The 24,921-nt window shown below is 42.0% G+C and overlaps 1 protein-coding gene across 1 annotated transcript; it reads left to right on the top strand.

Annotated features, from left to right (window-relative positions):
* Positions 1-483: 483 nt before the first annotated feature.
* paqr5b (progestin and adipoQ receptor family member Vb) lies at positions 484-20,292 on the top strand. Its single transcript, XM_072465749.1, has 8 exons — positions 484-962; positions 4,482-4,609; positions 7,403-7,608; positions 10,928-11,054; positions 11,742-11,786; positions 12,866-12,962; positions 17,321-17,459; positions 19,780-20,292. The coding sequence occupies exons 1-8, from the start codon at positions 909-911 to the stop codon at positions 20,085-20,087; spliced, it is 1,104 nt and encodes a 367-aa protein (XP_072321850.1). The 5' UTR covers positions 484-908; the 3' UTR covers positions 20,088-20,292.
* The last annotated feature ends 4,629 nt before the right edge of the window (positions 20,293-24,921 follow it).

The raw sequence follows: 24,921 nt of genomic DNA, 5'->3' as shown, positions 1-24,921 counted from the left end.
CCAACATTTTCCACAAATGCATTTTTCTTTCATAGAAACATAAAGATCAGCTCCTAAGGTAGCACCTACACACGCCAAACTTTACAATCTTTGACGGATCATACTCATAAATTTGTTTAGATCTAATTCAAAGCTGCATGTTTTATGTCTAAAACTTTAGGTTAATTTTTATTTTTGTACATCGTCGTCAAGTATTATTCTAAAATTCTAATGATTATAATGGTGTGAAATTGAGTAAATCTTGACATATGGCCTTTATAAATCTGGAATACCTGGGCCACACATTCCTCATGTTTAACTGTAAAGTCTTCAACAACCTGTTTTGACAAGAAGAGAGAGAGAGAGAGAGAGAGAGAGAGAGGGAGGGGTGGGGCCAAGTAACTACCTATACAGGAGGGGTGACACAAGGGAAGGAGGAACCAATAGGAGGCATCATGGCAACAGCACTGTATAAAGACTCCACCTGTCGCCACTGTACCTGTTCATTCATCCTCAACAACCAGACCAACAAGCGCAACGACAACCGGGCCAACGACCAGAGCAAGAACAAGGCCAACTATTGGATCAACAATCGGCCACGTAACCGGACTCCCAACAAGACCAACAACCAAGCCAACAATCAGACCGACACGCACATCGACAACCAAACAGCAAGACGGACAATCGAAACAACAATCGGACACGCAAACAGACTAACAACCAGACCAACGTCAAGGCCAACAATCGAAACAACAACCGGACATACAAACAGACTAACAACCAGACTAATAACAGGGCCAACAATCGAAACAACAACCAAACAAGAATCAGACCAACAACGAGGCCAACAATCAGACCGAACACTAACCTATAGCAACAACAACCGAACCAACAGCCGGCCCAACAACCAGCAGAAAGCAGGACTAACCATGCTCAGCCTCATCAAACTACCTCCAGTCCTCTCCATCGACCAGGTGCCCAAAGTAAGTCCTTCACTGCTTCACTGTTCTGAGCTCGCTGAGATGTACTGTACTTAAATATGTGTCATGTCCTGGGGCTGCGCAGTATGTCCCAAAATGACCCTTATTCTAATATTTACTTCAAACAAAAATAATAAAATAATAGAATAATAATGTGTCACTTGTGATAATTTTAGTTCTGTTGTTATTGAGCCTTGTTTTAGTGCATATTTACTTTTGAACTTTCCATTTATTATATACTATATAATATATATATAATATAATAATATAATAATACAATATAATGCCTTTGAGTATTATAGATGTGCAAGGTTTTTGAATTGTCAAAACTAATCCTATCACATTTATAGTGTAAGTTGTTTGTTGATTAAATGTCTTCATAAACAGAAGCATGTATCATGGCACATTAGCTCAATGAGGGGCAAACAACAGTTGCTTCAAATATACCAGGGCTCCTGCAACTAGTAATATGTCTGTTGATTATTTACTGGATTACTAATCAAACTGTGAGGGAGAAGAATTTTTTTTTTCTTTCTTTTTTTTTTTAAATGAAGCTGTAGCTGTACGGATATGATTTCTGTTCCTTCATATTATTCCTTAGTTTAATCCACATGACTTTCTGCTACTTGGCCGGCCCAAACCTTCTGGAACACACTCCATGGTCAGGCCGTTCTGTCTTGACTGTAGTTCTGAGTACAGACGAGATATTTTCTGCACATCCTTGAACAGAAAGAAATTGACTTGTCTATCAACCTTTGAATGTACAGTTTTTAAATTATAGCTCTACAAGTGACAACAGACAATTACAGATATCTAACTGATACATTTGGCAAGTATTTTTCAATTTTAACCGAGAAACATGTTACTGAAGGTATTTGTATATCTTATTAGTGTTTATGTGTGTAGTGTTTATGATTTATTCATTGCTCATTGTTTTATGTTGCACTGAATCACCAAGACAAGTTCCTATGTTTGTGAATTCTGTTCATTGACAATAAACCCATTCTGATTCTGATTCTGATTAATAGATCTGAAAACAGCCTTTGAAGTTACAATATCCCATATAAATCTCTGGATGAAAGTGGATTAAATGAAATAATGAAACTTGCAGAATCAGATTGGACAGTTTAGGTGAAAGTTTATATGTTGAGAAAGCAAACTGATCAAAAAGAGTCATTCCTGTAGTGTGGGAATGGGAAAATACCTGTAAATATTAATCATATAGCAAATAATTCTGATGTTAATTTAACAAAATAAATTAATAATAACAAATAATGATTATTGTTTATTTTGGAAGGTTTCACCTCTATGTTTCATGTGCAGCACATTTCAACCAGGAAGTAACATTTTTAACTTTTTCAATTTTAATTGTTAAACTATGAGAAATTATGTACAATTTTAGCCAAATCTTATACCTCTATTTAAATGCGCACAATGCAGCTTTTCTGGTTGGGGTCTGCCACTAACTTATATCTATGGGGATGTTATTGTATATTTGTCTAGAATATTCCACAGTACGGCATTAAAGTAATCATTCTAGCATTGATTTTGCTCAAAAAATACCTTGAAAAACCTGCTTCCTCACTGTGAGTGGGCTCACCTCTCCACAGATCTGACCTGTAACTTAGCCTGGTGGCACCTGCTTTTCACCATGAAAATGTAATCCATGCCATTCTGCGGAACATTCAAGGCAAAGCAGCTCGTGGCGAGTTGTGAACAGCGTAAATCACTTTTGAGCCAAAACATACAATAAAATAAAAGCCTAATTATATTTTTTACCTTAGAATTTTTTTACTTTTGGCTTTAATGTTCGACAGTATGGCATAAAACGTATCCATGGAGAATGTTCAGAAGTATGATTTTAACTTTCCATGGACGCCACCAACATTCTGCTGCTTTAAACTAGTTCTAACCTGTCAATACAAGTGCATTTCACAGGTTTAGCTACACAGTGCACTAAAAACGTATAGTTTACATGATTATAATATGTTACAAAAAAATCTTGCCTATTTTGTCCCAATTTGACAGTTTTGTCAAAGTTTATTATGTTACTTCCTGGATTGGATATGAACTGCTGTGTATATATATATATACATTAGCTATGCAATCAATCACTTTGCAACTCGGCTACTGTGAGAAGATTTTTGTATTTTTTCCTATAACCGTTAGCATTAGCCCACAAAAAAAAGAAAGTTATGAAAATGTGGTGTCGGCTGGTACCAGCTCTTCATTTACGAGATGACAAAGCCTTGTTGTGTAAAGCTTTTGGTGTTTTACTAAAGGCTACCTGACTTTAAGTTGAGGTTTCTGATCTTGTGTGCGTCTTGTAAGAATGTAGTGACCACTGCACATCCTCTTTTATGTGTTACTAGTGAGGAGACCAGATAAATTACCTAAATATCATGAAATTATATACTTCACCATTTGCGTCACCATTCTTTTGTATGTGAAGGAATATTTGATTTATGTTAGTCTGGGTAGCATCGGCTAAGTGATCGAGTCCGAGCAACAGGCAGAGATGTGTATGTCTATGGTGACATGGTAAAGGTAATATAATATAACTGTTACCTAGCAACCTTACTGCAAGCAAGGGCCATAATCCATACTCACAATAGTTTGATGAATAACAATACTTTTTTACACATTTGTTAAATTAATGTTTAAAACTGTGTAAAATGTCTGTGCATTTTGGATAGAATAGTGCTTATTGATGACATAGACATAGGGATTCTGTTTTAGAACTAAGCTCTACTTAATTTAACTAATAATATATGTCCTCTCCTCTGGTTCTTCTGCTGTCCTCTGGTTCTTCTGCTGTCCTCTCCTCTGGTTCTTCTGCTGTCCTCTCCTCTGGTTCTTCTGCTGTCCTCTCCTCTGGTTCTTCTGCTGTCCTCTCCTCTGGTTCTTCTGCTGTCCTCTCCTCTGGTTCTTCTGCTGTCCTCTCCTCTGGTTCTTCTGCTGTCCTCTCCTCTGATTCCGCTGCTGTCCTCTCTTCTGTTCCTCCTGCTGTCCTCTCCTCTGGTTCTTCTGCTGTACTCTGGTTCTTCTGCTGTCCTCTCCTCTGGTTCTTCTGCTGTCCTCTCCTCTGGTTCTTCTGCTGTCCTCTGGTTCTTCTGCTGTCCTCTCCTTTGGTTCTTCTGCTGTCCTCTCCTCTGGTTCTTCTGCTGTCCTCCTCTCCTCTGGTTCTTCTGCTGTCCTCCTCTCCTCTGGTTCTTCTGCTGTCCTCTCCTCTGGTTTTTCTGCTGTCCTCTCCACTGGTTCTTCTCCTCTGGTTCTTCTGCTGTCCTCTCCTCTGGTTCTTCTGCTGTCCTCTCCTCTGGTTCTTCTGCTGTCCTCTCCTCTGGTTCTTCTGCTGTCCTCTGGTTCTTCTGCTGTCCTCTCCTCTGGTTCTTCTGCTGTCCGCTCCTCTGGCTCTTCTGCTGTCCTCTCCTCTTGTCCCCCTGATGTCCTCCCTTCACTTCTGGCTCCTCTGGGACTGGTTCCTCTGCCCTCCTCTGGTTACTCTGGCTCTGTTTTTCTCAGGTCTTCCAGGAGGACTCCATCATGTCTGGGTACCGACCTCCTCGCAGCTCAGCCACAGACTGCGTCCTCAGCCTCTTCCAGATGACCAACGAGACGCTCAACATCTGGACTCACTTCCTGCCCACATGGTACCACTGCACAACACGCACAAGAACAGGGACAAGCAGACAGGCAATCAGAGACAACTGGTGATTGTTTACAATGACTTGAATTCAGAATATCGATTTGAGAGCAGTTTAGTCTAGATTAGGTCATGTTCATGTTCATAGGAAACCAGAATAAAGATAGATACTAGCTTCTGAAGTGGTCTGGTTCACTTTTGGCTCCTGGAACGATTTTGAGAGAAAGGATTGCGACTCAGATGAAAACTTAGATAGCAAAAAGCAGATACAGTGGGGAAAGCACAACCTAAGGGAACATTAACTACACAGATTTATAAAAAATAAATATATAATTTCAAATTAAATACAATTACTCCCTGGCCAGATTAATATTAGTAGGCATTAATTATTTTAGATTATAGGCCAATTGTATTACTAATAAAATAATAAAGGCCGTGGCTGCAGAGCCGCGGCGCGGTCAAATGGCCCAGCAGTTTCAGGAACCGCGGCACGGCCATATAGCCTCATGGCTAAACCTAACCCTAACCCTAACCCTGACCCTGACCCTAACCTTAACCTTAACCTTAACCTTAACCTTAACACGGCGCGGTCTAAAACGGCGCGGTCAAATAGCGCAGCAGTTTCAGGAGCCACGGCAACAAAATAACATGGCAGTTTCGGCCGCGCGCCGCGGCTCTGTGATGGGCTGAGCGAGGTGTGCTGTTTGACTCTTCCAAAAATGTAATCAAAAACCAAAACATATTTCCGGTGCATAATATATCGAACATTATCCAAACTCATTGCATTGCATAAAGAGAGGTTGAATCGCGATGCAGAGAAGTGAAATAATTGCACAAAAGGCAGGTCTCACAGCCACATAAACTTGGAATTACTAAATGCATTTGTGAATTCCTGAGATTCATGTACAATTTTCTCAAGCCTCAACACCTGCATGAATCAATCGAAATACAACTCTGAGAAAGATTAAGATCGTCATGAAACAAGTCAAATAATGCTGGGATATAAATAGGAAATAGTCAAAAATTACTGAAATTAAGACTATCATTCATCTAACAATGTATATATTTGTTTTTAGACTATAGTTGATCCAGCAATTGTATGAAATTGCGGTATTCACAACCACAATATAAATATGGACAAAACCTTTAACCAATATAAAAAATATACTTTTTCCAAGAATATAAATATCGTCAAAGTATCATATTTCATTCTGGCTTGCGTGTAACGACACCTGTTGCATATTTGGCCTTGGCTGCCGTGATTCCGGCGTGTCATTACTGTTGCATCGGGCGGTGCAGTTTGGTGTTTCCAGATGAATCCTGCAGGACTTGAACGTTCTGCTCGTCTGCTCAGGTGTAACTGTCACTGATACACGAGCCATTCACAAAATACACTGGCCTGAAGCTACAGCTTGCAGAGACCCATTGTACATATTCACTACACCATGTGTCGAGCTGCTGTTTGTAGCTTCACTATAATACATTAATATAATGTAATATTCTTTGCCCTTTAATCATGGACCGCAAGCGCAAAATGTGTGGTGCAGTTATGACTTTATCCTGGACCGGTCCAAAGCCGCAGTGAAATGCGATCATAGACTGTATACTGCATATAAGTGGACAGCGCCCAAACCCAGCTGTCGGACTCAAGATATAAACAATAATAACTGTCCTCTCCAGCTTGTGTTAGCAAAAGGTTTGATTGACAGTTAGCATGGCCCATTGCTAAGCGTATGCACAAATGAAACCATCGGCATGGGCGGGAGGAGACGAGTACCTTCAGCAACCTTGCTCCTGATTGGCTCTGTAGTCGTCATGAAACACCCACTTTTCCAAATATGGAACAACATGTCACGCTATCCCAGCACCGGCCACAATGATCTTTTCAGACATTGTGGATTGTTTTTAACTATGTCCAAGATGGACATAATATCAAGGACAGAAGAAAGCTCGAGCATTTGATCGGATTCAAAAAGCTGAAGATTGTCGAGTGGCTTCAGATGGAGATGTATTTTTCTGTTGAATACATATTTTTAATATGGACAACCAAATGTTCAGCCATTAATTCATTCAGAAGTATGTTTCTGCTACTACACTGGACTAGTAGTGAGTCAAGGCGCTCATTTGTTATGCTACAATTGTAAATCTGCATTGATTTGGGCTTTTATTTGTGAAGAAATTCAACCAGCATCGTGTAACAATTCAAAATGTTTTGCATAATCCATTGTATTGTGCAATTGAGTGTATTAGTCTCCTGCTTTGTACAAACACTTCAAATTAGTCAAAGTACAACCCTCACAATTATAATAATAATCATTTCTTACCAAGTGCTGACTTGACCTTATGATAAACCACTGTATTGTACTGTACGAGGCCAAAATTTAGTTTGGGCCACACATCTGTCTAAAGAATATTTATAAAGCTTTATTCAAATACTGAAGAGGGCATTGCACAAAAGTGACTAGATCGAAATTGGCTGTACATATTGGCAGAACGTTTTGTCTTTTAAACAATTGGTATCGACCCATAACAGTCGACGTCTACTTGTAACCGCCATGTTTGTTTGACACAAATGGACTGTGTCTTTCTCTGATTGGTTAGGAGGACGCCTGTATTGTAAAGGCGTACATGTCCAAAGTACTATAACTTAAGTAATATAATTTATCACAATTTTAATAAAACTAACCACTTTTCAAAACATTTGCTATTATGCTGGGCTCCCCTTCACTCAAGCGCTGAAGTGGACAATGAGAGAATGACAAAGCCAAGGTAAAGTTCATTGTATTTTTGTGGTCGTCAGGTACTTTGTGTGGAAGCTGCTGAGCGTGGTGTTCGTGTACTCGGCCTGGCAGGACTCGTACATGTGGCCGCTGGTCGTTTACCTGATCTCCATCTGCCTGTATCCCCTGGCCTCCAGCTGTGCCCACACCTTCAGCTCCATGTCTCCCAGCGCCCGCCACATCTGCTTCTTCTGCGACTACGGTGCGCTCAGCTTCTACAGCCTGGGTACGGATTCACAGACGCAGGACACAGGATTTACATTTAGGCTGCAACATCCTTTGACTACTTGACGAGGGTTTAGCGCATTTCTTCCATCCTGCATTTTATATAAATTAAACACTTGTGTAGTTTTGTCATATTCATGGTTAGAAAACACCGTTAGAGAAAACGGATTTAGAAGTCACATTGTAGATTAAGTGAATTCAAGAAGCCCTTTATGATGACAACAATAACAAGACCGTTTACGTCACCCGGAACGGCGTCACCGGGACCCCATCCTGGAGCCAGGTCTGGGATGGGTGCTCGATGGCGAGCGACTGGTGGCCAAGTCTTTCCCCACGGGGCCCGGCCGGGCACAGCCCGAAAGAGCAACGTGGGGCCGCCCTCCCGTGGGCCCACCACCCGCAGTAGGATCCATAAGGGGCCGGTGCAGAGAGATCGGGGCGGCAGTCGAGGGCAGGGGCCTCGACGACCAGATCTCCGGACACAGTGACTAACTCTTGGGACATGGAATGTCACCTCGCTGGGGGGGAAAGAGCTTGAGCTTGTGCGGAAGGTTGAGCGATATCGACTAGATATAGTCGACCTCACCTCCACGCACAGTTTGGGCTCTGGAACCCATCTCCTCAAGAGGGGCTGGACGCTCCACTTCTCTGGTGCCCCTCAGCTCAGCCGCCACTTGTTGGAGTTCACCCCGGTGGACAAGAGGGTCGCGTCCCTTTGCCTTCGGGTGGGGGACAGGTCTCTCACTGTTGTGGCGGCCTACGGGTCGAACAGCAGTGCAGAGTACCCGGCCTTCTTGGAGTCCTTGGGAGGGGTACTGGACAGTGCACCGACCGGGGACGCCGTTGTTCTACTGGGGGACTTCAACGCCCACGTGGGCAATGACAGTGACACCTGGAGAGGGGTGATAAGGAGAGCGGCTTCCCCGATCTGAACCCGAGCGGTGTTCAGTTATTGGACTTCTGTGCTAGCCACGGATTGTCCATAACAAACACCATGTTTAAGCACAAGGGTGTCCATCAGTGCACATGGCACCAGGACACCCTAGGCCGGAGGTCAATGATCGATTTTGTTGTCGTGGCATCTGACCTCTGGCAACCGATCACCACCTGGTGGTGAGTTGGATCCGCTGGCAGAGAAGGAAGCCGGACAGACTTGGCAGACCCAAGCGCATTGTGAGGGTCTGTTGGGAACGTCTAGTGGAGCCCTCTGTCAGTAGGGTATTCAACTTGCACCTCCGGGAGAGCTTCTCCCATATCCCGGGGGAGGCTGGGGAGTCCGAGTGGACCATGTTCTCCGCCTCCATTGTTGATGCGGCTGCTCGGAGCTGTGGTTGCAAGGTCTCCGGTGCCTGTCGTGGCGGCAACCCACGAACCTGGTGGTGGACATAGGAAGTAAGGAATGCCGTCAGACTGAAGAAGGAGACCTATCAGGCCACTCTGGCTTGTAGGTCTCCTGAGGTCATTGACAGGTATCGGCTGGTCAAGCGGGCCGCAGCTCGTGCTGTTGCAGAGGCAAAAATCCGGGCCTGGGAGGACTTCAGGGAGGCCATGGAGGAGGACTATTGGTCGGCACCAAAGAAATTCTGGCAAACCGTCTGGCGCCTCAGGAGGGGGAAGCAGTGCTTCACCAACACCGTTTACGGTGCGGGTGGAGACCTGCTGACCTTGACTGGGGATGTCGTCGGACGGTGGAAGAAATACTTTGAGGACCTCCTTAATCCCTCAGTCACGTCTTCCGAAGAGGAAGCAGAGATTGGGGACTCAGGGGCTGGCTCGCCCATCACCCAAGCTGAAGTCACTGAGGTTGTTCGCAAACTCTTCGGTGGCAGGGGTCCGGGGGTGGATGAGATCCGCCCTGAGTACCTAAAGTCTCTGGATGTTGTAGGACTGTCTTGGCTGACAGGTCTATTCCAAGGTACTGGAGAGGAGAATCCGACCGATAGTCGAACCTCGGATTCAGGAGGAGCAGAGTGGTTTTCGTCCCGGTCGTGGAACACTGGACCAGCTCTATGCTCACCATTGGGTGCTCGAGGGTTCATGGGAGTTTGCTCAACCAGTCCACATGTGCCTTGTGAATCTGGAGAAGGCTTTCGACTGTGTCCCTCGGGGTGTCCTTTGGGGGGTGCTCCGGGAGTACGGGGTCTGGGGCCCTTTGCTCAGGGCTGTCCGGTCCCTGTATGACCGGAGCAGGAGCTGTGTTCGCATTGCTGGCAGTAAGTCAGACCTGTTCCCAGTGCATGTTGGACTCCGCCAGGGCTGCCCTTTGTCATCCGTTCTGTTCATAGTTTTCATGGACAGAATTTCTAGGCGCAGTCAGGGGTCGGAGGGTGTCCGGTTTAGGGCTCATCTCTGCTGTTTGCAGACGATGTTGTCCTGATGGCTCCATCAAACCCGGACCCGCAGCATGCACTGGGACGGTTTGCAGCCTAGTGTGAAGCGGCTGGGATGAGAATCAGCACCTCCAAATCCGAGGCCATGGTTCTCGACCGGAAAAAGGTGGCTTTTCCTCTCCAGGTGGGTGGGGAGTCCTTGCCCCAAGTGGAGGAGTTCAAGTATCTCGGGGTCTTGTTCACGAGTGAGGGAAGGATTTAGCGTGAGATTGACAGGCGGATCGGTGCAGCGGCTGCAGTGATGCAGTCGCTGCATCTGACCGTTGTGGTAAAGAAGGAGCTGAGTCGAAAGGCAAAACTCTTGATTTACTGGTCAGTCACCTATGGTCATGAGCTTTGGGTAATGGACCAAATCGCAGTTTTTTCCTCCACCGGGTGGCTGGGCGCTCCCTTAGAGATAAGGTGAGGAGCTCCGCCACACGGGGGAGCTCTGAGTAGAGCCGCTGCTCCTCCATGTCGAGAGGGGCCAGCTGAGGTGGCTCGGGCATCTGTTCCGGATGCCTCCTGGATGCCTCCCTGGGGAGGTGTTCCGGGCATGTCCCACCGGGAAAAGGCCCCGGGGAAGACCCAGGACACGCTGGAGGGACTATGTCTCTCGGCTGGCCTGGGAACGCCTCACGATCCCCCCGGAGGAGTTGGAGGAAGTGTCTGGGGAGAGGAAGTCTGGGAGTCCCTGGTTAGACTGCTGCCCCCGCGACCCGGCCCCGGATAAAGCGGTAGAAGATGGATGGATGGATGGATGGAAGAAAAATAATAAAACATCTTTTGATGATGTTCATCATTCATAAACTTATATAATGTTTAATGTTTATTTTCTCTTTTTTAATCATTGTGTGTTTTACTGGACCGTGACTGGACATCCCTCTGTTAGTGGACATGCGTTTGAGCAAATGTGAGTAAGTGAATGTTCCTTTCCTGGCTGTGCTGCAGGGTCTGCCATCATCTACTCCTCCTACGTGTTCCCAGACAAGTGGACCAGCAGCTTCTTCCACCGCTCCTTCATCCCCGTGGCCGTGTGCAACAGTATCCTGTGCACCGGCCTGGCCTGCTACTCCAGGTACAACTGCACTTTGACAAATTAATATGACAAGTCTGTGGAGTTAATCCCAAACGAATAAGGATAAAATTACATTTTTGTGGATTTCTGTTTGGGAGATTTCTTTAAAAAACTGTAAATCTCCCACAGAGTTGCATAGGCCCCGCCTCCATATGAAATGATGATAGCATCAAATTCTACAACATGAATGCAAATGTTTGAAGACAGCAACATCCATTCTATTCTTATTTAGAATAATTAAATATGATCTCTGTAACTTTTCTGCTTGTCTCCATGGAGATGTTATCGCTTTGTCTGAAATGTTCCACGGTATACCATCTCCATAGTGACAAACAGGTGGCACCACTAGGCAAAGTCACTGGTCAGATCTGTGGAGAGGCGAGCCCACCGACTGTAAGAATGAAAGTTCACAACATAATCCCTGTAATTAGAAAAATGCAGTACAGATAGAATAGATACTTCATGGAGCAAGTACTGCTAAGCAGAATATAGAGTTTTCATGACATCAAATGTGACATATATTTACAGTGTGTATGTTATTGACAGCTCTAAATGAGAGTTATACATTAAACAGCTGCACTGAACATTGAGCCTTTGCCCAGAACCAGCAGTATCGACATGTGTTCCTCATGTTCTGGATTTATTTAAAATCTAACTTTGTTCTTCACTTGTGTCTTTCCTGCAAAGGCTTGGGCTACCATTTCTCCAGTATAATCATGACTCTCTGACGAGGTAAACAGCTTTATATATTATATAGAGTATATTTTGACTTTTTCTGAACATTTCATATGTGGTGTCTGTGTGCTTCTCCTGGCTCTGCCTCAACAGATTTACACTTTTAAGATTCAAAATCTCATTAATAAACTGAATACTGTCCTGAACCCTCCGTGACAAACTCCTCAGGTGGGCTTCAGATCCCTGCGTCTGAAAAAAGAACCCAGAAAATGAGACCAAAATGAATGAGATTAGTGCGTATGACAAGTTTTACCGATTTTCTCATTTTGAACTTATTTGGTGCATTTATACCTGTTGTACATATACATTATAGTTTTACACCAATCGAGTAAGAATTTGTGGAGAAAAGTTTAAAAATCTGTAGAAAAATGACAGAAAGTGACATCACTCATTCCCGTCAAAGTTTAAGCATAATTTAGGCAAAGAAACAACTTTTCTGAACCTCTAAACATTAATTCAACAAAATAAAGGTGCTCTCATACATTTTTATTTGTAAAATTTTGAAAATTACAAACAGGAAGTGAAATTATAAACCTAAAAAAAAATGCTATTCTGTGATAAAATCTTTATAATCTTTAGTAAAATTCAAAATATATTTATCTTAACTGCATGTTAGTTCAATGAGTCGTCCGACCGGTCAGAGGCACTTTAAGCACAGAGACATTTGGGAGTGTGACTGGATTTCATAAGAATGACTGAGCAATTTTCTTAGGCCAAGGGTGTTCCTGTCCATCTCTATAGCGACTGACCTGCTGTGGCTTCAGTTGAGCTCCACAGAGGACAGACACCAAGAGAACACAGTTTTGACATTTACGCTAACATGACCGAACTGAGGACTGTTTTTGATGGAGCAATAATAAAATAAAGCACAGCTGTCAAACCTGCCAACAAGTAACAATATACAATGATTTGAATATTTGTGTTTCTTGCACCTTCAGATATGATTTCGTTTTTTCTTAAATCGATTCCTCTTTTGATGAATTCACATTTTCACCATTTGCGACACTCCAACTAGTTTTGATTGTATGACTTGCTCATTAAATTCGCAGAACATTTTCTTTCTCTTCTGTTTTCAGATTTCCGGAGATGCAGAGTCCAAAGTTGAGCAAGCTTCTGCGCGTGTTGGCATTTGCGTATCCGTACCTGTTTGACCACATTCCTCTCTTCTACAGGGTAAGGCTTCCAGAACCTGCCGACATGAGAGTCAAACACACGTGAACGTTGGAACTCACCGTGCCTTATTATGAGGCACAGCTGTCTCTGGATTATGATCATGAACACGCAAACTAATTATATTACATCAGAGAAAGATTTTCTTATTGTTTTTGGGTACTTGACGTAGCATACATTTTTTGCTTTATCTTTGTAAATAATGTCTTCTAAATTTTGTAATTTCTTTGGAATTTAAACTATTGTCCAGTGATGTCACTGCAACAATTTTCTTCAAACATTTCTAGAATGAGGCCCTTTCATCAGTACATTCTTTACTAAAATTACAATGTTTTCTCTGCTTCAAATCTAAAAAATATATAAAAAGTTTGACATTGAATGGCCTGTGGTTTTACATGAAAAATCACATTATTAAAACGACAGATACACAAAAAGCAGAAGGAGCTCATCTGTCGTCGATGATTCACTTTCCATCTTATAACGGACGTTGGCCTGAGCTTCACCATCTGTTGTAATCCACTTTCCTTTTGTATTATTTTACACAGAGCTGCTGATCTCAATAGCAAATACGTTCTATACAGTCTAAAAGTAGTTTTCAGGTCCATGGAATCGGTGCATTGTTGACTTGTTGGTCACATGAACATTGGACATTTTACACAAATCAATCTACTTTATAGCATATTTTAGCTGAGACTTTTCCCTCGTTTTCCACTTGAACGGAGAAGTGCCATTATAACGGAAGTGCCATTATCACGGAAGTGCCATTATCACGGAAGTGCCATTATCACGGAAGTGCCATTATCACGGAAGTGCCATTATAACGGAAGAGCCATTATAACAGAAGAGCCATTATCACGGAAGTGCCATTATAACGGAAGTGCCATTATAACGGAAGAGCCATTATAACAGAAGAGCCATTATAACAGAAGAGCCATTATAACAGAAGAGCCATTATAACAGAAGAGCCATTATAACAGAAGAGCCATTATAACAGAAGAGCCATTATAACAGAAGGGCCAAGCCGTTGTAGGATATGCAGATGTCCTCCCCCTGTTGCCATGGTGACAGGAATGCGGGCTAGGTGTTATCTACTGCCCGTGTGGAGTTTTACTGCCCTCAGAAGAAAGAAGACGTGATAGCGACAACAGAGACGCTCTGAACTTTGAAAATAACTCTTCATCAAATGACTCCTTTTGGATTACAGAGAGTAACGATCTCTCCAAGACAAACGCTAAAACGCTGAAAGACTATGCGGCTTTAGTGGTTTTAACAGACAATCATCAGATTGCAAAAATGTGTCCACCAGATGACTTTACATGTACATATTGTGTCATCGTGTTTAACATGTCATTTTAACTGTTTCATAACTTGTTTTGTGGACAATTTTACCTTTTGTGTAACTCTTGTGGCCTAAAGCCAGATCTCGTCTCCTTATCAGCTCTGACCCCAGCGTGCATGCTGATTGGCTGAAGCCACGGCGCCAAAACCCCCGCGGGGAAAGACAAAAGGAAAGAGCAGAGAGTTACAGACCAGTACCATCCGAGCTCCAGAGCGAGTTCCATCCGAGTTTCTTTCGAAGCTCGACCCTCCATCCAGGGTCCCACCAGCAAGGTCCATGAGGCCTTGGGAGCAGGCCTCGGGCCTAGTTAGCTGAGCGATGCTACGCTACGGGACAAAGACTTTTCCAAGAGAAGCTAATGTTCCCTCCCGGAACTAAGAAACCTATGCCCGTTTTTTTTAAAACGTGATTGATGCTGCATCACGCAAAATCAAGCAAGGACCTTTTGCAACTTTTCAAGTCCACAGCCTTTTAGACCAGCCACATCGGTGGAGCAGCACGATGGCCTTTTCATTCGGGAATGCCTCAGAGCCAAGGAGAACGCCTCAGAGCCAAGGAGAACGCCTCAGAGCCAAGGAGAACGCAGATCGCAGAACCGATCCAGTCCTTCTTTGGCCAGACAACGTCAGGGCCGAGCTCCAGAGCAGGCCCTTGGACTCCACGCAGGCCCTTGGACCCCAAGCAGGCCCTTGGACTCCACAGCAGGCCCTTGGACCCCACACAGGCCCTTGGACTCCACGCAGGCCCTTGGACCCCAAGCAGGCCCTTGGACTCCACGCAGGCCCTTGGACCCCAAGCAGGCCCTTGGACTCCACGCAGGCCCTTGGACCCCAAGCAGGCCCTTGGACCCCACACAGGCCCGTCTCCTCAGGATCACAGCTTCTGGTTCCGTTCGTATGAATGCACTTCACAGGCTGAATTTCATCTTAGACTTAACTCTAACACACACCTAGATAGATCTAGAACCATCATGTCTAGTGTTTTCCATCTGTTATCGACTCATTTGCATATTCCTAATTCATATTTATCTGTTTAATTATTTGGTCATTAAATCTCCATAACCCACATTTGGTAAAGTGTTCCTTCATTTCCAGAAAAGGGGTCAATGTCACGTTCTCAAACCTTTAGATCAACGAGCAAATTAATTTCTAATTAATTAATTAATCTAGATATCTGATTTTAGAGTTGTTAAATTGCCGATTAAACGGCTGGTGCCCCATTCTTCTCTTAAAAATACGATTCAAACTTACCCACACTTAGGCAGTGTGTCATGTTTGAATTCTTGAACAATCCTTTAATCAATATCAAACCTGAATGCCTCCTTCACAAGTGGGTGGACATTCATAACCTTACAGTACTTGTACTAGTATGTTACCCTACACCGTGGTAAAAAGAGGGTCATTTGTGATATTTGTTTACGTTGCAATTTTTTTGTGAATGTGCTGCTTGACAAGTGATGGCACCACATGTTATAAGATAAGATAAGATAATCCTTTAATGTCCACACAAGGGGAAATTGTGGTGAATATCTCAATTATTTAATGCTTGTAGTAGAACTGATTTTTATAAAATATATAATTTAAAGGTGCAGAAAATAAAAAAGGCATTTTTAACCTCCAAATGTCAAGCACCCTTAACAAAAGGAAAATTGATTTGTGACTTTTATAAAAACTCTTTTTCAATATATGGGCCTTGATATAGATTAAAACAGGGGTGTCAAACTCATTTGGGTCGTGGGCCGAATTTCGACGCTCAGGCTGGGTCGCGGGCCGAACATAACGTAAAATATAAAACTATTAAAAATATAAGAAATAAATAGCTTTATATAGCCTACGCTGTTTTGAAGCAATAACTAAAAAAATTACAAAACGTTTGTTCTCATAAATTGAACTGTATTTAGAAAAACAAGTGTAATTTCACCAATACTGTGCTTCAGTTTATGTGCATTACAACTTCAGAGTTGATCTACAGTTCTACACAGAGATAAACATTTGACTTTATAACAAAATAAACTTCTCAAGATCTAAAAAAACTTTTAAATGTACTAACTAACATTTCCACGTCTGTGTAGTTCTCTGTTCACCTGAACTGACACACCACTAAACTTCTGCTCAAAAGTGCTTAAAGTGCACTTCTCCCTCGGCAGCTCACACAGCAGTGCAGCAGAGCCCCGTGGGGGAGGGGCGGCCACCGGCAGCATTGTGGGACGCGTAGTTTTAGCGATGAAAACGGTTACGGATGTAATTGCGGTTCTATGGTTCTTTGTTTTTTTTTTTAAATATCAATTTTGAATGTTCGAGAGTTTGACACCTATGGATTAAAACATATACATAAATATAGGATATCGGTTATTGGCCACATGCCACATAAATGATATTGTGTCGACTGAAAAAAATCTACGGTATGTTGGACCAGACCTAAAAAAGTAAATTTTTTGTCTCCTCTCTCGGGATCAGGTGATCACACCTGATCACACCTGTTCACATGACCTGTTCACACCTGATCACACCTGTTCACACCTGATCACACCTGATCACACCTGATCACACCTGATCACACCTGATCATACCAGACCACACCTGATCACACCTGATCACACCAGACCACACCTGACCACACCTGTTTACACCTGTTCACACCTGTTCATACCTGATCACACTTGTTCACACCTGATCACACCTGTTCACACCTGTTTACACCTGATCACACCTGATCACACCTGTTCACACCTGATCACACCTGTTCACACCTGATCACACCTGTTCACACCTGTTCACACCTGATCACACCTGTTTACACCTGTTTACACCTGATCACACCTGATCACACCTGTTCACACCTGATCACACCTGTTCACACCTGATCACACCTGTTCACACCTGTTCACACCTGATCACACCTGTTTACACCTGTTTACACCTGATCACACCTGTTCACACCTGTTTACACCTGATCATACCTGTTCACACCTGATGCTAACCGTGTGGAAGTGTTTGGCTCTGACCTAGTGGCGTGTCCTCAGGTGTTCTTGTGCGCCGGTGAAGGCTGCACTCACACAAACGTCCTCCATGTTTACCACATGGCTCTGGCGTTCCTCACCGGGTTCCTGTTCGCCACCCATCTACCCGAGCGCTTGGCCCCTGGGAGCTTCGACTACATCGGTAAGTCTGTAAAACAAAGCGCATTTTGGATTAGTATGTGAGTGCATGTGGCAGAATAGCACCATATATAGTTTATATATATAGTTAGTATACTGCGTATATACCTACACAAGCTGAAATGAATAAATGTTGTGAAGGAAAAGTACAGACACAAAAGTAAGTATCAAATATAAGTCTGTTTCGCTAGTGGTGCGGTGGTTAACGGTGTTGCACATATATGGTTGCTGCCACTGGCTCAATGTTGTGAAAAATGTTATGAACTTGATTAAATAATTGATTGTGATTTAAGGTAAGCAGACATATAGGTCTCAAACATACTTCCCACATACCAGTAATGAAATCCTATATATTGTAGTTAAGTACAGTACTTTTCTTGACATAAATATATATCAAAAAGTTTCATTTTAACTTGACTGTTGAAAGTCTGTTCAAAAATGTACAATCAGCAATAAGGAGTTTGGTATTTCTTTTCACTGCATTACTTCCATTTACACGTTGCACTTTGCTGGACCGAGGAATCCTTAGATGGCCACAGAATGGTTCCTATGTCCTAAAGTAACAATGATTAACTGTGCACTTCATATTGATTTTAACACATCACCATCTTCTCATCTTTGTTAATGAATGCCAAACCATTCCTTTTTTTCTGTAGCCATTTCAAATTCCTTTCATGTCAATAATTTGCAATAGTACACTTCCTGTGAATATGATGTTGAAATGTTTGTTGAAATGTACCCTGCAACGAGTTGGCCACTGTCCAGGGCCCGAAGTCACTGGGATAGGCTTTAGTCACCCGCGACCCTGAAAGGGAACAACAAGCGGTAGAAACCAAATTATACAAATTATGGATAGAAAACCTGTCCGATCACTGCCACATTCTCAAGAATTATAATTTATTAAGTTTTGAAAGCTTCAGTAACCTGTGTTTTCTTAAATTATGATTCAAATGTATCAATAACTTGGCCCCTGAACCGATCAGTACATTTATACAGAGACTAAACAGCAGCAGCAGAGTTACAAGAGGCTCCTCAAACCAATACTGTCAAATCCCACAGTGCAGGACATCATCTGGACAATCATCCTTCTCTTTTAAGAGCTGTAAACTCTGGAATTCATTACCCCCTGAAATAAAGTGAATCTCGGAAGTAAATATGTTCACCTCCAGACTGAAGGGCTGGCTGAAAGAAAATCAAAATTGTACCCACCTGTAAGTGTTATGAATGTGTATGAGTGACGTGCATGAGTGACGTGCATGAGTGACGTGCATGAGTGACGTGCATGAGTGAAGAAGAATGAGTTGTGTAGATGTGTATATTTATCACTGATTTATTTACAATAATGGAAATGTGTTTTAATGCCTTTTATATCTGTGGGGGGATTTAGAAAAGCCCAACCAGGGACAGAAGTTGAAAACTAGCTCTGGCTATAAACTTTGTGTGCATCACATCGGCTGCAAGCATTGTTTGTGACTATGTATGATTGCATTGTCCCTGTCAAATAAATAAAATGTTATTGTCCTTTAAACGTGTTCTTCTACCTTTGCTTTGACATCTCATGTTTTAGATCTTAAAATGATTGAAAGTGAGTGTTTTTGTGAGGCTCAGAGAAGGAACAGAGAAAACAAGCTCATGAAGTGGGGGTGAGGCTGAACACAACTCCAACTGTGTTTTTGATGAGGAACAATGTCAGAACATGGATAAAAGCTCCAAAAGTTAGTTTGCATAATATGTGTCCTTTAAATAATTATAGTGGATTATATTTTCTTTTAATTCACTACTTTTGAGAGCAGATATCTGCACTTTTTTTCAACAATAGTTTTGAACTGGACTGAAAAGTAAAAAGTACTTTCTATTTGGTTTTAGTGGTTCTTTTTAGCATGCCCATGGTAAGATACTGCCCGAAGAGTTTTATTTTTTTTTGTTTCTTTTTTCACTGCATCCACTTTTACCCACATATATAATTATAACTTTTTGTTTATCTTATTTTTTTGCTTGAGTACCCTTTAAATTGGGCACTTCAATACTTTTTCTTAAGTAAGTATTTACTGAGATTCTTCTACTTTTACTTAAAGGGAGACATGCACGTTTATGTGGAAAACTAAACGTAGCAATTTATCCAATCTGCTCCTAATGATGTTTTATTATTTCTCTGCATCCACTTTTACCCACAGATTTATATATATTTAACTTCAAAGGCCATTTTCTCCAAATTCATTTTTCTCAAATGGAGCACTTCTTATATTCTCAGCCACCGTCCACCTACTGCTCTGAACTGTGCCTCTCCCGTCTGTTAAACTGTGGTTGTGTGGCTCCCCCTACAGGCCACAGCCACCAGCTCTTCCATGTGTGTGCCATCCTGGGCACTCAGTTGCAGATGCAGGCCGTCGAGCAGGACATGCTGATCCGAAAGGCCTGGCTCCTGCAGAACTCCCTGCCTGTTACGTTCAGCAGCTCTGTGGGCACCGCCATCTTCTGTTTGCTGTCCAATGTGGTGATCATCTCCCTCTTCAGTCTGCCTCTGTTCCTGTCCTCAGCGTCGAAAGAAAGAAGAGCAAAGAAAAGTAAAGCAGAGGTCTGGAAATGTACAATGACTGAAATGTTTAACTACAGCCCCAGGGCCAAATGTTGAAGCATGTTTGGTAAAGATGAAATCAAGTTATTGTTGTTTTTAACTTGGTGTGAAGGTAATTAAGAACAGCTAAATGCTATCTTTAGAAATATGGTTGATCAATATCTTATTAGGAACAGATAAGTGTCAAACATATGAAGTCCATTACCACTTGTAGTAAAGGAACAGACTTTGAAAGTGGGGTTTTGTGCATAAAACAAAATGTAACAATTCAAAGTATTGGTATGAGGTGCGCTTTTACACGTTTAAAAAGGTGCTTCAATCTCAACTGAATGTGAGGCCTCTGAAGCTGGCTGAACGTATCCTGGATACGAAAGACTAACCCAGACATGAGCGTCCATCCACAATTCTCTCTGTTAACCCCGGATTTACAGAAAGAAGCCAGGGCATGTCTACAGACCAGTCAGAGCAATGGAGAAGGAAAGAGCTGGGTACTTCACGGTCGAGGAACTGTTAATCATAGTCTCTAAATATTTGTCATACTTTTTTTGTCCAAGTAAAGATATATTGTAAAAGCAGCTCTTAGGGTCTGTTTGAGACGGCTGTGTGCTGTCTGCACCTTATTATAGAGCAATTTAAGACATGTGCTGTTAGCAAGCTAATGTCTGTTAGCTGTACAGTGACCGCAAAACTCTGCTCTTGGCTCTGAAAATGCCATAATCCAGCTTCAGAAAACAGGCCTCTGCACAATCAACTACTTAGTTCCTATCTGAGACACAGGAACAATACTTTATACCCATAATTCTACCTTTTAAATAATAACATTTACTTGATGAATTGCTGTATGAAGTATCGAACAGTGCAACAACAGGGGATTATTACCTGGCTTTTTGTTTCACTGTAGGATTGACTGCCCAACCAACTTTTTCTTTCAACAGTCAAAGGACATTTGTTAATGAAAACTTCAACTACAACTTGTACAAATTATGAATTTCTTTCCTGAGAAACAGATGTCTAGTAGACAAATTGAGTAATTTATATAGTATTGTATATTTCCCAACTGTTAAGCACTCATAGTCTTCTGTAACATGTGATTTTAAAGAAATATTATAGATTTATCCCAAAGTGTAGCCAGATTAGAGACTGACATTTAGGGCAAAATTAATAGAACTTGTATTTTTATATTTACATTTTATATATAATAATATGAAGATTATTATTATTTTTTGCCTAAACATTACGTATAAAGCACCTTAAAATATACAAAAAGTTGCAAACCCAGACCCCTATGAACAACCATTGAACTATAGAATTGCTAATTAAATATGAAATGTTTGATATTAATATCATATTTTTTGCATCATCGGATTTTTAATCTGAAGAAAAGAAAGGAAGGGCTGCTTTAATCTACCCACAGCATCGTTTAGTTGTTGTTGTTGTTGTTGTTGTTTAAAAAAAAAAGAGAGGAACAATATACCAAAGATGTTATTATTATATTCCCCAATTTTCCCAAACGGTGTATTCTTTTTATTTATAATGCACATATAGATACAAATGTGTAACATCTGGTTTTAAACTCTTACAGTGGCTTAATTTACCCTCTCTCCCTTTTATACAATGTAGTTTAAATCAAGGTAAGTGCTTTCTAATTTATGGGATTAACACTCTTATGTTTATTTAATCATACTTCTCTGCATTATTTAAAATGTTCAGAAATGCCGGCCTATTTATTATTCTGTAAATAATGTAATAAAGCTGAATTCTTAAGACTTTTTTGTCTGGGTTGATTGTTCCACTCTCTCTACTGTGTATACGTCAAGTTACAGGTCAGGTCTGTGAAAGAAGAATGCATTTTATTCCAGGAGGTTCTGGCAATTACAAAGATAAGCAAGAAGCAAACGTCTGACCAACAGAATAGTTACCCAACAGTTTAGAAAATGTACTAATTCAGTAATAGTTAGTTAATGTAATAATTGTTCATTGGGATGGTACTGCTTAGTACTTGGATGGGAGACCACTAGAATGCCAGGTGCCACAGGGGGGCGGTAGTACGCACTGTCATTGTGTCCTTGGGCAAGACACCTTGCCTCCAGCTTGAGAGTGTGTTTGTGAGTGAATGTGGGACAACAGATGGAAATTAACACTGATTACAATATGAGTTTGCATTATGTGTAACATGTGTGTTCATTAAAGGTGCCATAACATGCTTTTTTTCACGTTTCGTAGTCTATCCTAAGTGTATAATTGATAATAATAAGGGTTGTGCAACACCCTTAACATAATAGTTTAGAAATATCACCCAGACCTTGGACCCCCTCACCAACGCGGAAATGCAGACGCTTGGTTTGATATTCGCCCCCACCCTTGCGAAGAGCGATCTGGCTCCCCCGCCCAACCCGTGACGTAGTCTCAGAGCGCGTGTGTGCCCCGCCCACCCGTGACGTAGTGTGTGCCCCACAGCTGTCTGCTCCGCGGTGCGCCGCTCCGCGCTAGTGAGTGAGAAAGAGTCTACTTTGAGACTAAATGAATCTGGTGTTTATTCTACAGTGTGCGCAGAGCAGATATATCTATAGATCTATATATATATATATATATATATATATATATATATATATATATATATATATAGGGGTAGGGGGGATGGTGACGCGTGCTTGCCCTTATGACGCGGTCTTGCACCCACCGCCCGTCAGTTTGGAGATTCGAGGAAAGGAGATAGTCTGTAATATAGCTAAACACTGCGGGAATCAATCAAAAAACACTCTGGGTACATATATGAAGCACAAATAGCAATGTAAGAAGGTTAAAAGCTCTGAAAAGTCGATTTTGCATGTTATGGGACCTTTAACATGCACTTTCACCACCAAAAAAGTAGTATACTTAAAGTGCATTTTACAGGTTGTGCTGTAGTTCACAATTTTTCCCTGGTTTGACAATTTTGGTAACGTTCATGTTACTTCCTGGTTGGACATGGGCAGCAACCATATTGTAAACAAAGAACAAAGAAATGAGATGAGGCCTGGGAAGAAAAGGGACTCAGGGTCTCCAGAGGAGCAGACACTTATTAATCTGCATTTACATTTGGTGGTTGGTCATAGCAGATGTAAAGAGGTGTGTGGGGGGGAAAGTGAATACATTTCCTGTTTTCTGATACATTTTAGATATAGTATTTTAACTCATACCCATTGGAATAGGCTACACAAAACATAATTGTATAATTATATTATATATATTCATTTTATTTGAGCGTTTTAGTGTGGAGCTGTAGACTTTTACAATAATATTTTATACTGTCAAAATACTTGCCTGACCCGCCAGCCCCGCCCACATTCTGTTCGAATGCATCTCAGTAGTTTGCCAAAACGTGTTGGGAATGGCTGGTCAGGCAATCAAAATACATCTACGTACATTTTATAAAGATTTTGTAGACTTTATTGACAGGAAAGTACACAGTGAAATGGGGGATGAGAGAGGGGAGGACAGAGTCACAGTCACAAACTCACGACACTGAGGCCGGCCGCACTTGGAGCGTGGCATATGTGTTCTGTGCCTTAACCACTCGACCACCGGGTAGCACATAGAGACATTTTAATGAGTGTTTATCCCTTACATCACACCTACTGTATGTGGCTTCACACTCCCCTCCCCTCTCCTCCCAAAACCCTCCCCTCTCCTCTCCTCTCCTCCCCTCCTCTCCCCACTCCCTAGTTGAGGGACAAAAGCTACAGGGTTATCTGTTCAAAACTGGCATTTACCCTGGTCAAAGATTGTTTTTATTTAGTTATATATATATATATATACACAATTTCCAATCACTTTCGTACAACAGGTTTCACATTTATCCATGTTTTGTGTGCTTATATTTCAAAATATGATGTTCATGAATATTGACTTGAGCTGCTCTGAGAGGGACATCACAGCGTCCGAACATGTGAAACCATCACCCGCAGCATTCTTTTTTGTTTGTATATAAACATCAGTTTCCCCCAAATATGTTTCCAACCTGACAGCAACCAAGTAAATCCATCAATGTACTGTAAGGAGTGGGGTCTATTTCACTGGGGTCTTCTTCACTGACACTGGCTTCTGTGTTTGTCCCACAAAGTCTTTTCAGCACCCTGGACAGTTCTGGGAGCTTTGAAGCTTTTTATTCTAATAGTGGTGTGGTGGTGGAAGAAGTAAGATAAGGTTAAAGTATATTTTATTGTCTTCATAGTAAAATTTGTCCTCTGCATTTTTCTTTGCCTTTTAAAATCACACAAAAACCCTCAATTGAATCAAGATCTCCCAACCTCAAGTCTGATTGAAAACGTTCCAAGCTTCTGGTAAGAGAACACTCTCTTTCCCCAGTCAGTCCAACATGGGGCAACGACAGGCTGTACATGTGTGTGTGAGTGCAGGACATAATGACCCTCTCTGCACCCGGGCACACAAGCAGGAAAGGGCACAACAATACAAAACTTTATCAACTAAAATCATCCAATGTGTGAACCTGGCATAAAGGTCCCAATGGTGTGTGAGCGAGCCGCAACCTGTTGTGAATCTCAGAGCACTGTGATATAAGGTGTCCTGGGATTTAAGACATTTTGCAGTAGCATTTATATAAAAAATATAATATATAAAAACATGGCTGATACAAGACGTTTTGGACCTTCCAGAGTAAAACAAACTTTATTACAATAAAAGAATCCTAGTTTTGCTTCAATTTATGAGAATTGTTTTGTATATGATCTTTAAAAGATTCTAGTCAAAAATTAGACCGTAATATTTATGATCTGTGGCAAACTCAATAGTTTCCATGAGTGGTCTTAATCGGGGGGATACCCTGTGTTGACGCCATATCCTTGGGAAAATACCATAGCTTTAGGAAATTCAATCTGGACTGCACCACGGG

Source organism: Eucyclogobius newberryi, unplaced genomic scaffold, assembly GCF_026437365.1.
Source record: "Eucyclogobius newberryi isolate DKJ021-1_F unplaced genomic scaffold, fEucNew1.0.hap1 SCAF_5, whole genome shotgun sequence".
Lineage (NCBI taxonomy): Eukaryota > Metazoa > Chordata > Actinopteri > Gobiiformes > Gobiidae > Eucyclogobius > Eucyclogobius newberryi.
Note: the sequence above shows the minus strand (reverse complement) of the source record. Positions and strands in the feature narration are given on the sequence as shown.

Excerpts from the sequence above, each read along its gene's own strand:
- paqr5b (XM_072465749.1), top strand. The coding sequence starts at position 909 with ATGCTCAGCCTCATCAAACTACCTCCAGTCCTCTCCATCGACCAGGTG. Across the intron at positions 4,610-7,402 it reads ACTCACTTCCTGCCCACATG|GTACTTTGTGTGGAAGCTGC; the intron begins GTACCACTGCAC and ends TGTGGTCGTCAG. Across the intron at positions 7,609-10,927 it reads GCTCAGCTTCTACAGCCTGG|GGTCTGCCATCATCTACTCC; the intron begins GTACGGATTCAC and ends GCTGTGCTGCAG.